The 16,072-nt window shown below is 44.3% G+C and overlaps 1 protein-coding gene across 2 annotated transcripts; it reads left to right on the top strand.

Annotated features, from left to right (window-relative positions):
* The first annotated feature begins 234 nt into the window (after window positions 1-234).
* On the top strand, window positions 235-11,388 carry LOC6612153 (homeotic protein spalt-major). 2 transcript variants are annotated; one of them, XM_002036634.2, is made up of 4 exons: window positions 235-813; window positions 5,562-9,391; window positions 9,514-9,594; window positions 9,808-11,388. In XM_002036634.2, exons 1-4 carry the CDS (start codon window positions 663-665, stop codon window positions 9,835-9,837), a joined length of 4,092 nt encoding a protein of 1,363 aa, XP_002036670.2. In that variant the 5' UTR covers window positions 235-662; the 3' UTR covers window positions 9,838-11,388. The 2 variants fall into 2 exon arrangements, with proteins under 2 accessions (XP_002036670.2, XP_032577397.1); XM_032721506.1 differs by having other exon boundaries at window positions 9,514-9,590; window positions 9,808-9,900.
* Window positions 11,389-16,072: the final 4,684 nt, after the last annotated feature.

Genomic DNA, 16,072 nt, shown 5'->3' with positions numbered 1-16,072 from the left:
CGCATATGAAAAATAATATGAAATGCGAGCGGGAGAGCGTGCGTGCGTGTGTGAGTGAGCACAAGGTGGGTTGGCTGAGTGATAGTGATTGTCAGGATGTAATAACACACACACACACTCACACACGCACACAAACCGGTTGCTCACGAAGGCAGCCGAACAAAGCCGAGTGCCCGACGACTTCTGGCGGCTGTTATTCGTGGCGGCTGTTATTGTTTGTGTCACTCTTGTTTGGACGCGCGTTGCTGAACGTTCGCAGCGAGCACTCGATTTCTCTCAGTGCCGCACTCGTAACACGTTGCGTATGCGTAACGCGCACTCAGTTCTGTTTTTGGCGAGTTTTCCATCGATTTACACAAGATATTTCCCTCAAGTGCCGCGAAAATTACCACTTACGATGACAATCAACGGGCAGCTATAGTTTTTGGCCAACAGCTAGATACGATAAATTAGCTAAACACGCGCAAAGGCCAGCGGTACTACGCGTTTCCCACTGCCGACGGCAAAACACAAAAGTGCTACAAGTAACTAAAATTTAGTTATTTTTCCACCACAAAAATAAACCAAAAAAAAAAAAAACACAGTGCAATGATCAAGCTGAGTTAATGAAAATCTTTACCAAAAACACACTCACACAAAAGTGCTAGCTAAAAGTTCTCTTGATGAAAAATCACCTGTCCAACGTTCTGTGTGCGATGCGTAGTGACTTCAAGGATAATCACCAGGAGACCATCAATAAAATGATACAATTTGGTACAGTGAAATATGGCATTGTCAAACAGCTGAAGGATCGCGCTCGCAGCGCCGACAAAGGTGAGCTGAAAATTTATTTGCCGAGAAAACTGGGAAATTCACTGGGATATAGAAAAACTTGTTGAAAGGAATGTCTTAATGTTTTTTGACATAATTGAAATTTCTAATAGACAAAAATTTGATATTTCGAAAACGTGTCGAGTCAAAAATTTTTAACCAACAGCTTGGCGGCTGCCTTTTATATTTTGTTATCCTATTTGTCATTTCTCTAGAAAAAACAAAAAACCGCAAATTAGAAAGTATTTTCCCATCAGCGGAACTTGAAAACGACATTTTCCAAACGAAACCCATTTGTATGCATAACTGAACCATTTAAGATTAGCTGACCAATTTGTCATTATTGTTTTCTGGAGTTTTCTTAACAACCGTTTTCCATTTGACTGATAAGACTCCGAAGTGGAAACCAACATTTTCTGAAAAACATTAATAATTTTGGCATCAGAGGCAGAAATCGTAGGTAGGCAATTTAATACAAATTCAAAAAAAACTTATGGCTTATCATGTCTACAAAAAAAATGGTATATTCAAATTGAGAAATGCACCAGTTTTCCCCCCGATTATATGGACATATGTATACGTTTAAACCATATTTATTCGGTTTTGCATTTCCAGTTTCTGATTTGATTTAATTCAAACGTTAACAGCTTCTATTGGTTAATTTCCCCGCGCCCCTTTTGCGATCTTGTTTTTTATGATAAATCAAAAATCGATTTCGTTTTAATGGAGCAACTTAAAAACGATATGATTTAAATATGGCTTCGGCTCATTTTATATGGAAGAAATACATAACTTTGGGAAAGGCACTGAAATAAGTTGGACGCGGTGTTATGTTTAATTTTTGGAGGCCTCTCGGCAGGCGTGTTTCTTTAATTGGTTTTGAAAGCTTCGATATTCGGACATTTGCATGCCAGCAAACTTAATTATATTTATTGAAATTTGTAAGGCTGTTGAATCAAGTGAATTTTACGACTAGGGGAAGTGATGCCAGATAGGTTATATCATTTCAAAAGATGAAGCCAAATGTAACTCATTTTCCTACTCTACTCTGCCTAAATAAAATAAAGTTGATTTTCAATTTAATTCCGAAATCCCACAGTATTTATTTATAATACTATAATAATCTATAATAATGTAACTATAATTACAAGGGTTTAAACATTGCTTTAAAAAAATCATAAACATTTTTTCCTGTGTGCGTAAAGATTGGGATATTTTTTTATAATTTCGTTTGGCGCGATTTTTATTTATACACCGCATATGACGGCACATAGGTATATAAGCTGTTTATTCACATGTGTTGTTGCTGCATCGAGCATTAATAAATGTTAACTCATTAGTGCGCGATAATAAATTAAATTAATATCGCAAAAATGAAAATCGAAGCAGACTCGCTGTGAGCTGGCGCTTATTTCCATATGATTTATATGGACTATATACCTTAACATGCAATGTGGTCAGTGCAAAGCCAATTCTGTGAATATGGAAATGCTCATCAATTTGTGTCGTTTTGCTTTGTAATCGAAGTCGCGCTCGCATAACTTAATGGCATTAATTATTTAATTATTTTTATTTATGCGATTTTGCCGTTCTTTTTTCCCTGTTCCTATTAAAAATGTATGAAAAACCTAAAACTCAATTGCTGCGCTCTTCCCCTTTGTGACCTATGGCAGCCAAATCCGATCAGACCGGACTTGGATATATTATTCAATTATGCCACACACTCGCTGTTTTTTCTGTTTTAGCTTACTTTGTGTATACCTTATGTAGTTTATTCGCATGTCTTTCTTTTTTTTCTGCTTTTGATTTTACATTTTCCAATTGGCTGAACATTTGTTTCACCTCAGCCCAGCGGGCTCACGGTTGGTTCGCAGCGATTTGCATATTGAATATGATGATGGAATAATTGAAAGTCAGCCCAGAACTAAAGTCGAGGCGTATGCAAAAGTCAGTGCTAGAGGAATGAACTGAAAAATGTCGAGGTAAAGGTACGGACCCAAGGGAACTGCGAGTTCAGCACACAGAAAGAAAAAAATGTCATTGGCACAGATGAACGTAAATATTTTATATCTACATTAAAGTTGTGATTGCTGAACTGTTTGTAGATGAAATTTTATGGGAAGGTAACCTAAAAAGGGAAAGCAAACTTGGGATACATTCCAATCATCAATAACCGCCAATTTGTGCATACTTTAAATTAATATTGACAAAATCTGATCTAATTCCGAGTATTCCGATGTTTCCCAACTGAAACTCTTGCATTCGAATCACAAGAACACCCCTTTTTTTTGGTATAAATACAGAAAATTTAATTTCCTTTAAAGATGTATCACGAATTCTGGAAATAAATTTAAATGGTTTATGCTTCGTTGGCCAATACTTTCATATTCCTAAAAATAAATGTACTTCAATAAATTTACTTTACCAGTTCTTACCATTCGAAGTTCGGGTAAAAAATGTATGTGCTGAAAGCAGATATAAACCAAAGCACAATTTATTTGCAGCCAAATATTGTTGAAAATATTTGAACACACAAAGTGCCAAAAAGTTGACATTGGTTAATGAGTTGATGGACAGGCTGGGTTAGCAATTATGAGTATTTAAGGGCGGGGGAGGCACGGCCCCACCCCCCCAACAAAAACTCTTCAATCGTTCCTGAACGAGGGATTTATCGATTTAGTTGCGCACGAGAAGCGGGAATAATTCATTCGAATTTAGCCAACAGACATGGCGCGAATTTATGGCTTGACTTAATCCACCTTTAAACTTGCACGATTGAATTTATATAGGATAGGAGCGGTTTGTGTGCCTCAACAATGGGAAATATATAATTTCGTCTCGTTTCACAATTTCATATTTATTTATCTGGCAGATACAAATACAGAAAGCACGGGCGGAATGAACCTGGCCAGTTGTCAGTGGAACAAAATACGCTCGTTTCTGGTAGACAAAAAATAAATCTTTAAATGGCTCACACACACACTCGGTGGCAGATCGGCGGTACAATCGGTGTATATATAGACTTAGTTAAATGTTTGGATATTTTGTTTGGGCGCCCACGCTTCCGATCCGAGGAACTAAAACACGGCAAACTAAAGACCAAAATCCAAATCCAAATCCACATCCAAATCGAATTCGAATCGGGGGCTAAGGCAATGGCCTCAGACGAGGAGCAATATCTCCCTGTCTTTACAGGGCAACACCAACACAATAAACAAGCTGCGTTAATTGTTATTGTAAATTTAACAATTTTATTACCAATTGCAAAATGACTTAACCATGTTCGAGACAATTTTATGTTCGTCATAATTGGAAGTGGTTTTGTTTTTCGGCTTGCGTGTTGCCGCCGCTTGAAAGGTTTATGGCAACATTATAATTAATTTCAATTAATTAAAATACACTTCACTTATCAGCAATCATAATCATAACTCCTCCAGCCGAGCGGTTTCGTTTTTGAACTGCAATTGCAGGCCGGCCAAATGGCGTTTTTAATTGAACGTTAGGCGGCTAAAAAAGATCTTTAAAATGTATTCTGTTCCGAAAAGTAATCATACAAATAATATAAATGCGATCGATATGCAAATGGCGCTGATAGTGACCAGGCGCGCTCTATCTGCATATCTTTTTTCGTACTCGCCATCCGTGTATCTGAATCTGAATCGGAATCTGAAGCTGTAGCTGTAGCTCTGTTTGTAGCTGTGTATCTTTTGTGGACGAAAACAGAAACACACAACAGAAAACTCGCCCAACTCGTTTGATTTGTGCAGAAATATGTTTTATTATATATATCGAACGAGTGTGGCCCCAGTTCGTTGGCTCTGACTTATCATAAATTATATTTTATGTGCGTGTGCGGCAAAAGTTGCTGCTATTTCTAATGCTGTTGCTGTTGCTTTTGGTGTTGCTGATGTCGCTGGTGGACCAATCTTTGACTTGGTTTGCTTTTTAGGCCCGCCGCGATTAATTAGTCAGAGGCACTGGACCAGGCCAAACGGCTGTCAACTGCTTTCTCCCCTTTGGACAGCTCACCTGGCAACAAGTGAGCATCAGTCGGCCAGCAGCAGCAGCAACAGCAGCAGCAACAGCAGCAGCAGCAGCAGCAGCAACACGAGCAACAGCAACAATTGCAACTGCCAGCGATCGACTTGGAGACTAATTGTGGGCAGAAAGCAAAAAAACAGCTGCGACTGAGGGAAAAGGAGAGAGAACACATGCTTCAACAAGAAGTGTAATTGCATTCAGTTGGCAGCGGCAACAGCAACAGCAGCAGCAGCAACTAGCTGCAACTTTAACGCATTGCAATGAACAATTGCCGGCGATTAAGTCATATGCAACGGGGCTAAGGGGGTAAAGAGCGGGCGGCAGGGGGCAGTTAACAGGTAGTTGAGTTATCGGGAAATGGGCAGCAATCTCAACCAGCTTCTGACTATTTTGGTTGCAACTGCATCCGATGAGCATCTTTGGTATGCGAAGAAAAACATGAAAATGTATTTCACATGAACAACTTGGCGATTGGAGTTACAAATTTATATTAAAATGGTTAGGTGGAATTTTTACATTAATCATTTACTTTTAGACATTTAATTCAATCATGTGCAGTTAGAAAAAAAAATCTTAATCATAAATCTTATAAACTTTTTAGTTGAGTGTCAAAAATACAGCTCAATATTAATAAATTAGTTAGGCTGTGAATTGCATTTACTTAACTCGTATCGTAAATAATTTGAGAATGTTGTTTTCTGTGTTTGCAGACATCGGTAGCGATCAGGAGGAGAACGGTGGCTGCTCGCCACTGACCACGGCCACCACTACGGCCAGTCCCAGCCGGAGTCCCGAGCCGGAGGAGGAGCAGCCCGAGGAGCAGAACACTCCCGAGCAAAGCATACCAGAGCAAAGCACAACAGACCACCAACTCGAGAACGATATCAAATCCGAGGCGAAATCAGAGATAGAGCCCGTTGAGGATAACAACAACAGAGTGGCGATGACAAAGCCCAGTTCCGAGGAGCGGGAACCGAATGCCAGTGGCTCCATGCCGAGTTCCCCAGTGGCGGAGGCCAGTGCCGAGGAGGCGGCCACCGAGAGGGCGCCGGAGAAGGAGAAGGACGTGGAGGTGGATGTGGAGATGCCCGATGAGGCACCCAGCAGTGCGGTGCCCTCGACGGAGGTAACTCTGCCGGGCGGAGCAGGAGCACCGGTCACCCTGGAGGCCATCCAGAATATGCAAATGGCCATTGCCCAGTTTGCGGCCAAGACCATTGCGAATGGTTCCAATGGAGCCGACAATGAGGCTGCCATGAAGCAGCTGGCCTTTCTCCAGCAAACCCTCTTCAATCTGCAGCAACAGCAGCTCTTCCAGATCCAGTTGATCCAGCAGCTCCAGTCGCAGCTGGCGCTCAATCAGGCCAAACAGGAAGAGGATATCGAGGAGGATGCGGATCAGGAGCAGGATCAGGAACAGGAAACAGATACCTATGAGGAGGAGGAGCGCATTGCCGATATGGAACTGCGCCAGAAGGCGGAGGCCAGAATGGCGGAGGCTAAGGCGCGTCAGCATCTGATAAATGCGGGTGTACCTCTGCGAGAGTCCTCCGGTTCTCCAGCTGAATCTCTGAAGCGAAGACGTGAGCATGATCACGAATCCCAGCCAAATCGTAGACCGAGTTTGGATAACACACACAAAGCAGATGCGGCGCAGGATGCTCTGGCCAAGTTAAAGGAAATGGAGAACACACCACTGCCCTTCGGTTCCGATCTGGCCTCCAGCATTATTACCAACCATGATGATCTGCCCGAGCCGAATTCCTTGGATCTGCTCCAGAAACGTGCCCAGGAGGTGCTGGACTCCGCGTCGCAGGGAATCCTGGCCAACAGCATGGCTGACGACTTTGCCTTCGGTGAGAAATCGGGTGAGGGAAAGGGTCGCAATGAGCCGTTCTTCAAGCACCGCTGCAGGTACTGCGGGAAAGTCTTTGGCTCGGACTCCGCGCTCCAGATCCACATAAGATCGCATACTGGCGAACGGCCCTTCAAGTGCAATGTGTGCGGCAGTCGGTTCACCACCAAGGGAAACCTCAAGGTTCACTTTCAACGACATGCCCAAAAGTTCCCCCATGTGCCCATGAATGCCACGCCCATTCCGGAGCACATGGACAAGTTTCATCCGCCGCTGCTGGATCAAATGTCGCCCACGGATAGCTCTCCCAATCATTCCCCCGCCCCGCCCCCATTGGGCTCTGCTCCAGCATCCTTTCCGCCCGCCTTCCCTGGCCTCCAGAATCTCTATCGCCCGCCCATGGAAATCCTTAAAAGCCTTGGAGCCGCTGCGCCGCACCAATACTTCCCTCAGGAGTTGCCCACGGATCTGAGAAAGCCCTCGCCTCAGTTGGATGAGGATGAGCCGCAGGTTAAGAACGAACCTGTCGAAGAGAAGGACCAGCGGGATGAACATGAACAGGAAATGGCAGAGTGCTCAGAGCCCGAGCCGGAACCACTGCCCCTGGAGGTGCGCATCAAGGAGGAGCGTGTGGAGGAGCAGGAGCAAGTTAAGCAGGAGGATCATCGCATAGAGCCACGAAAAGCACCCTCTCCTTCATCAGAGCACCGCTCCCCGCACCACCACCGTCACAGCCATATGGGCTATCCACCAGTGGTGCAGCCCATCCAACCGGCCGCACTAATGCATCCGCAATCTTCGCCAGGCTCCCAATCCCACCTGGATCACCTGCCCACGCCTGGGCAATTGCCACCCCGCGAGGATTTCTTCGCTGAGCGTTTCCCCCTCAACTTTACCACCGCCAAGATGCTATCCCCCGAACACCACTCTCCAGTAAGATCACCGGCGGGTGGAGCACTTCCGCCGGGTGTTCCACCACCACCGCACCACCACCCGCACCACATGGCCAGATCGCCGTTCTTTAATCCCATCAAGCACGAGATGGCCGCAATACTGCCCCGCCCACACAGCAACGATAACTCGTGGGAGAACTTCATCGAGGTTTCAAACACCTGTGAAACCATGAAGCTCAAGGAGCTAATGAAGAACAAGAAGATCAGCGATCCCAATCAGTGTGTAGTCTGTGATCGGGTGTTATCCTGCAAGAGTGCCCTCCAGATGCACTACCGAACCCACACCGGTGAGCGCCCATTTAAGTGCAGGATCTGCGGCAGGGCATTCACCACCAAGGGCAACCTAAAGACCCACATGGCAGTGCACAAGATTCGTCCGCCGATGAGGAACTTCCACCAGTGCCCCGTTTGCCACAAGAAGTACTCGAATGCTCTGGTCCTGCAGCAGCACATCCGATTGCATACAGGGGAGCCCACTGATCTGACGCCGGAGCAAATCCAGGCGGCGGAGATCAGGGACCCACCACCTTCGATGATGCCCAGTCACTTTATGAATCCCTTCGCAGCGGCTGCCTTCCATTTCGGTGCTCTTCCCGGCGGTCCAGGTGGTCCTCCGGGTCCGAATCATGGTGCCCACAATGGCGCCTTGGGATCGGAGTCGTCGCAGGGTGATATGGATGATAATATGGACTGCGGCGAGGACTACGACGATGATGTGTCGTCGGAGCACCTCTCGAATAGTAATCTTGAGCAGGAGGGCGACAGATCGCGCTCTGGTGATGACTTCAAGTCCCTGTTGTTCGAGCAAAAGCTGAGAATTGATGCCAACGGTGTGGTCAACACGAACCCCGTAAGACCGCGTTCCTCCGCCTCGAGTCATGGCCATTCTGTGGGCTCCACCTCTGCGCCAACCTCGCCCAGCGTACATGCATCATCCCAGGCTATCAAGCGCAGCTCTTCGCCCGCTCGTTCGGAGGCTTCTCAGGGAGCCCTGGACTTGACGCCCCGTGCTGCTCCCACCTCGAGTTCCAGTTCGCGTTCGCCCCTGCCAAAGGAGAAGCCAGTCAGCCCGCCCAGCTTGCCCAGGAGCCCCAGTGGCTCTGGCCACGCCTCCGCCAACCTACTGACCTCACCCCTGCCGCCCACCGTGGGCATTGACTGCTTGCCCCCCGGACTGCAACACCATCTGCAGCAGCAGCATCAGCACTTGATGCAGCAACAGGCGGCAGTGGCAGCGGCAGCAGCTGCGCAGCACCACCATCACCAGCAAATGGCTGCACTGCATCAGCACCAGGAGCAACTGCGTCGCGAGGCAGCTGAGGCGCAGCAAAAGGCCGCAGCAGCTGCTGCAGCAGCGGCCGCAGCAGCCGCGGCCCAGCGGCAAACCCCGCCGCAAGCGCGCGATCAGCGGCAGGAAGGCGGACCGGGAGCGGGACCGCCGCCCAATCCGCTGATGGGCGCCCGCCCGCCCTTCGGCATGTTCCCAAACCTGCCGCTCTTTCCCCCCGCCACCACCCAAAACATGTGCAATGCCATGAACCAGATCGCCCAGTCCGTAATGCCGGCGGCTCCATTCAACCCACTGGCCCTCAGCGGGGTGCGCGGCAGCACCACCTGCGGCATCTGCTACAAGACATTCCCCTGCCACTCGGCGCTGGAGATCCACTACAGGAGCCACACCAAGGAGCGGCCATTCAAGTGCAGCATCTGTGATCGCGGCTTTACGACCAAGGTGAGCTACAGATACTTCTATTCTGAATTTATTGGGGGGTTATCTAACGGTGCCTACGCTTAAAACGAAATTTAAACCAGAAAACTGATGGGAAATTTCCTTTTTTTTCGTTTATTTTCCAGGGCAACCTGAAGCAACACATGCTAACTCATAAAATCCGCGATATGGAGCAAGAAACCTTCAGAAATCGTGCCGTAAAGTATGTAAGTCTTCCAATATTACCCATCCCATCCCGTCCTATCCTTTCCAATCCTATTCATTTCATCATGTTACAAGTTGTATTATCAGTAGTTTAAGGATTTTGAAGACACTATAGATACTTCCCTATAAATGTCCCTAATTACCACCTATGTAAATACTTTAATCATTTCACTTTTACTAAACAATCCATATATTTTTGCTCTTTCCCTTTGCAGATGAGTGAGTGGAACGAAGATCGCGAATAAGTAAACACTACACTACCACGATTACGATCCAGATGGCTTAATCCGCTATCAAGATCACTTGACTCCCGGAAAAAAGTTTGGCGATCGCAGTCCAGACCCAGTCAAGGTGCAATCGATTCTCGCAACCAAATGATCTCAAGATTTAGAGCGAAATGAGGGGGAGAAAGAAGGAGCCGGCGACGAGTCCGGTGAAGATCGGTCGTGTACACAAATCTTTATATTTATAAATTGTTGCCCAGAAAAATATTACTTGATTGTTGTTCCAAGCGAAAAGTGCAAAAGTTTCCAACTGCAAAATGGGCTGATCGATGATCGATTATGTTCCCGGGCTCGGGCCTTTCATAAACAATTTTTTATGATCTAGCCGGGGAATTAACGGGGGAATGCCGAGCACACGTACACCCATACTAAGGCGGGATCATGAAACGTATCCAAAGATGCATCAAAAGCGATTTGTGTTCCAGCTAAACAAATCGAAAGATCTGCTGATCTGGAACCAAAGGCTGCTTGGTATGGAGAGACTGATGGCGTTTCATGTTCCACAAAACTGAGAACGGAATCTAAACTAAATCCAAAATCCGTATCCGAATTCGTATTCGTATCCGTATCCGAATACGAGTCCGAATCCGAATCCGAGCAGCTGAAGCAGACAGTGAAGGCGTAGTAAAATCAAAATTCGAATTTAAAGCAAATCTTAAGGTATATGCTAATATATATAAAAAAAATAATAGGTACCTAAGCGAGACATGTGTACATACGTATATATAAATATATATGATATATTATAACCAAATCCCACACAGACACACGCATACGCATACACGTTAATAATCTATTTGGAATGTGCAATAATATGACATGCTATAAATTTAGATGCGATCGCCGAGCGCAGGCTTTTGTTTCCTACTACTCGTAAATTAGATTTATTTCCACTTTCTGTACATACTACGTATATAAGCAAACCACACTCACACACACTTATTATCATTAAAAACAAACACATTTCGAAATCCAAAACGCTTTGCTTTCGAGTATATGGGTTAGGAGCTAAAAACGGAATAAAAATCTAAAAAAATATATATGAGAAATTGTGATATTAAATGTAAAAACGAAATACAAATTACGATTGCGGTGGCCGGGGGGAATCGAAGCCCCCTATCGAAGCCCCAGCAAAATGCTTTCCATATCACAGATGAAGAACCACAAAAGATATCTAACATTCATAGTTAATTTAGTTGTTAGCCGAGAGGGGACAATCCCCGACCCACAAAACCCAAAAAACCCAAAAAACCCACAAAACACACACACACCCCCACACTCTAATTTCACTTCATTGGAAGGAAGGATTAACCCCTAGCGATAAGTAAGTCTATGAGCGATCGTACATGTATTGATTACCATAATTAAATTATACACGGATGCCAATGTATCCCACACTCTGTTCGTAAGCATTAAGCATAGTCTCATAATTTATTACGCAAGCCCAAGCGAAAACAAAACCGAAAAACAGAAACTAAAAAAATGCAAATAAAAGTGAAAAAATTAATAAGCCATCTCGGAGTTTTCTTCCGGATCTACGGATCGTCGGATTTTTGTATCTCTGCATCTCGTTTGGGGTTCTGGGAAAAAACCGAAAACGATTTCCGAGATTTTTCGTGGTAACAGATGGATGGGGCTGGCTGTAATAAAAATGATTAGTCAAGTTTATTATCGTCATAATCTTTTAATTCGAAATCGAAACTGAGTATCGATGCGGCCAGGCCAGCAGAGCCTGATCTGATCCACAGCAATGAAATATTTTTATTGCCTTTTAAATTGATATTTTACCTTCAACAAATTTTTGCTGCCTGGTTTCGACTTTGGTTTTGATCGTTAGCTTTTTTTCTGGTTAACTTATTTCGGTTTCTGTTGGTTTTTGTCTCCATTTCGATTCCACTCAACGCGTCTTGATCGCACTGCCCGATCGCTTGGCTCTCTGGCATTTTAGTCGTTAATCAAAAAATTTCCTGTTGACATCGCTTTGTCATCTTTTTAATGACGGACACCCGCTGAGTTCTGAGTGTGTCTTTGGTTATTATTATTGTTTTTGGTATTGTTTGTCCGCCAGTTTGTTTGTGGGTCCGTGGCCCATTTGCTTTTTGTGCGACTGGGCTGTGATGGATGTTTGAACTGGTTTCGATTTAGAAATGTCATTTACATCTTTAAACAATGGAATTTGGATTTGAAATTCGATTAGCGAAAAATATCTGTGTGTGAGTAGAAAGACTCATACAGAGACTTTGAGATTTTGCCGAAATCTTACCCGTTATAAGTAAACTGAACTGCTCAAAAAAATGCCTGATTGGTGTTACATGTTTATTAAATTGTATACCTTACAAATTACCTATCCATAATGAATTACAAGAAATTTATAAGCCGAGCTCAACAATTCCCTTGCTCTTTCTTCTCTCAGTTTTTAGGAGCCGCATCTGCTGCACTTTCGTATCTGGCGGATACATGACAGAGTTATGCCGTCGTTGAGTAATTAGCACGGTTAATATGCCAACTTGCTGATTGTCAACTGACAAACTGTCATCACAGGAATGAGGGAATAACTTGGGATCGCGGCATGGGTCTGCATATCATCCCGCCCATTCCATCACTCTGTCAGCGGGAATATTCACCGAGGATCTGCTGTAGGCAGTCCTGTATCTGTCAGCGGCATTTCCCGGCACCTTGAAGATACATTCGTTATGACGAAGGCACCTCGAGATATGGGCAACCCTTGCAGACGGAGGGTTGCAGTTGCAGTTCGAACTGAGTTATTGTTCCACGAGGATGTTAATTCGGGGCATGTAATTGCCGCTCCCATTCCAACAGTTTATTTACAACAGTTTTGTCACAACCATTTCTCGCTCCCTTCCTTACTTTAGTTTAGTTTAATTTGGGGCAATTTAATGGATTTACCGCACGAGGGGGCAAACGTCTCCATTGCCGCAACCCGTTAAATGGCATCAAATTTAACTGGCGAATAAAGTGGCCGATCCACGCACTAACTGCAGTAAAACTAAAACAACAATCGCCTGATAACTATTAAGATAACTACTGCAGCCATATTCGGATATACGGATTGCGATTGGCGTTGGTGTTGGGTTTGGGTCTCTGTTTGGGCTGGGAAATCCTTGAAAGCGCTGGCAATAAATGCAAAAATCCTTACAAATAATATGAGAATGGTTATGGGCAGTGTGCGGGCTTATCGCAGGCATAAAAACCAAACACAGCCCGGCGACAACGCAAACACCGAAAACAATCTAAACAAGAAAAATTGCACAAATTGCCGGGCTTCAGTTTGGTTCTCAGCTCATGGGTCCATCGTCTCAGCCTCTGATATCGCAGCTTCCAAACGTCATCATCATCATCATCGCCACAGTGGGCTGGATTCGACTTTGGGCGCTCATAAATAAGCTCCAGTTGAAATGATATTAGCGGGTGCGGGAATTCTGGAACTAATTGAACGACGCTTCCTGAATTTTTTGTACCGTCGATATGTGATATATGATTACATGAATTCATTAAGCTGTTTCCGTTTGCTTTGTTTATGCCGATCGATATCTAAAAATGTATTGCCATTTATTAGCAATTTAAAGCGGACAGGTAGCTTTCAGAATTAAAAATAAATAAATTGATTGTAAGCAATTTCAAGCTTTACAATATACACTGATAAATAAATTTTTGTATTTACGAAATCTGCTCCATTTCATAAATAACTCTTTAAAAATGGTATGCTTTGCACAGTTTTTTCTTTATAATAAAAATATTTCTTTGGCGTGTTGTTTCCAATGCCCCCCAATTGCTCCACTGTGCCCCTAAACAACATGCCCAACGACACCAGCAACACCGACACGGGCAACAAAAGGCAATAACACCAGCAACAACAACGCCAACCACTCGACACACTCACACACACACAAAAAGGAATAGTTGTTGCTGGGGAGGGGGGTGAAAACACTTCAATAGGAAAATCTAACGATTTGTTTGCATTTTTATTATTTCCTGCTGTTGCTGCTGAAATTGTCACAAAATAAAATAAAACCAACAATCATTCCGGCAAATATCAACAGGAATATGGCAAGCCCCTTCCATCTACCCCTCCCTCCCATATGCTTATTGCAAATGCCACCTCCCCCCTCCAGAATGCAACACCCGCCTTAATGGTGTTTGAGTAGCCGTATCTGTGTATCGCCAAGTGTCAGTTTGGCACATCATTTGGCTTTGGCCCCAACTCAGCACAATGGCGGCCTCCGTTTGAGTTCGAGTTTGAGCCGCCGCTGAAAAAGAGTTGGTTCCAGCATTTTGACGTCGGCAGATGTGGAGAGAAGTCTGCCAGAGATCGGCAGCTTGAGCAGAAGCTTCTCCTGGAGAACTGAATGCTGCACAGCGAAAAAGCGGAAAACTCGCAATCGTAGGATTTTCGTTATCTTAAACTGATAAAATAGAAGTACGAAAACTATAATAACTATAACTTATTATTTTTGCGATTTCAAAGCCATACCTAGGATAGACTTTCCAAGTGCATTATTCTGTAAATGGTCATAATTAAACCTACATTTTTTTCAGCACTACGATAATATCCATCTACAGACCTGGTCTATTCGCAGCCCGAGTTTGACACGCGCTCGCATTTAGGCAACATTATGCAGGGGATTACTTGACAGCCTGCTTCTGGCGGAGCTGTGTACATCCTCTCGAGAAAGCTAGATCCCTGGTCACGTGTCAGTGGCTCGTGGCTGTCTGTTTGGGTAATCGACACCATCATAATATTGCACTGCCAGATTAATTGGCCTTATGATGTTCATGCCAGCTTATGGGTGGCCCATGTCTCTATGATATTCGTATGATATTTTTGCGGCTTATTTGATTTACTTTTGCGGTTGCCTCAAGTCGTTCAGTAAACGCCCCAGCACACGTTTGTGTAGACAGAACAAAAAGCTAGGATTAAATGGAAAATTTAGTTTGGCTAGCAGAAACCAACTTCTAAGTTGGGTAGGTAATAGAAGATATACGGTAAAGCAAATCAAATAATTTTGGAATAGATCTTTAGAGCACTTTATTTACATAAATCAAACTTAATGTTCTTCTTTTAAAAGATATTTTTCTAATAAAATCTGAATAATAAAATAATAAAATCTGAATAAAAAGCACCGTGGCTTATAAATATAGCTGCATCTGGTCATCCAATATGATCCAAGTGCAGCAAATGAATGGAGCTGTCCTGCCAACAGGAGACGCAGGAGGCGGAATCCACTTTTCGCTGGCACTTATCCTGGAAGCCATTAGGCCAAATGAGACTCGGGACTGGGCCGCACAAAACATCGTTCGACGGAGACAATCGAAGGCGATTGACTTGGCTGGCACGCCTCGTCGAAGTCGGATAATTTGTGACGCTTTCCCGCTTTCCCATTTTCCCGTTCCCATTTTCCAGCTGCAAATGATGAGGCATTAATCGGACCGATCGGACCTGCCCCCTGGGCGTGGAGCAGAACAAAACGGAACGGAATGGAGATTCTGCGAGAGACAAAGCCCGGTTTGGGAATTCTAAGCGGGATGCTGATGCCGGACATTTGCAGCAGTCAGCGCGATTTACTGCTTGGTTGCTTACCCCTTCGATGGGAGGTGGGTGGTGGCATGGTTTGGGTGGCATGTGGCAGTGGGTGGATGCTGTGGGGAATGGGGAATGGCCATGTGATTACATGAAAAACACTGAAAAGCAAGTCAACTTTCAAACCAATTTTTGCCAGGCGGCAGCGCAGCGCAAAGCGGAGAGCCAAGTAGAAAATTACTACAGTTTATACTCCCGATACAGAGGAGGTGGTTCAAGGGAGGGCTCACAAACAACAATCCCGCAATCCCAGCAGCAATTTTCAAAATTTCAATCCCAATGCTTCTCGTTATACTCTCGAAAGGGGTTAACACAATTTGGGAAAGCCAATATTTAACTTATTGGAAGAAAATATATATTAAGTTCAGAATGATTATATAATGCAAATATAACATTGTTTAATTTGTTGGCATATGTGAGTGGAAAGCTCTGAAAATTATAAAAAAGAATAGCTTTTCTTTGATCAGTGGGATATACATTTAAAGTTAAGATTATATAAGTTACCCATGTGATCGTAATTAGTATCATAAGTATAATGATTTATTTGGCGATCGGTTTGTTGTTTATTCTTCTTAGTTATTAATAATTCTGAGAGCA

Source organism: Drosophila sechellia, chromosome 2L (assembly GCF_004382195.2).
Source record: "Drosophila sechellia strain sech25 chromosome 2L, ASM438219v1, whole genome shotgun sequence".
Lineage (NCBI taxonomy): Eukaryota > Metazoa > Arthropoda > Insecta > Diptera > Drosophilidae > Drosophila > Drosophila sechellia.
Note: the sequence above shows the minus strand (reverse complement) of the source record. Positions and strands in the feature narration are given on the sequence as shown.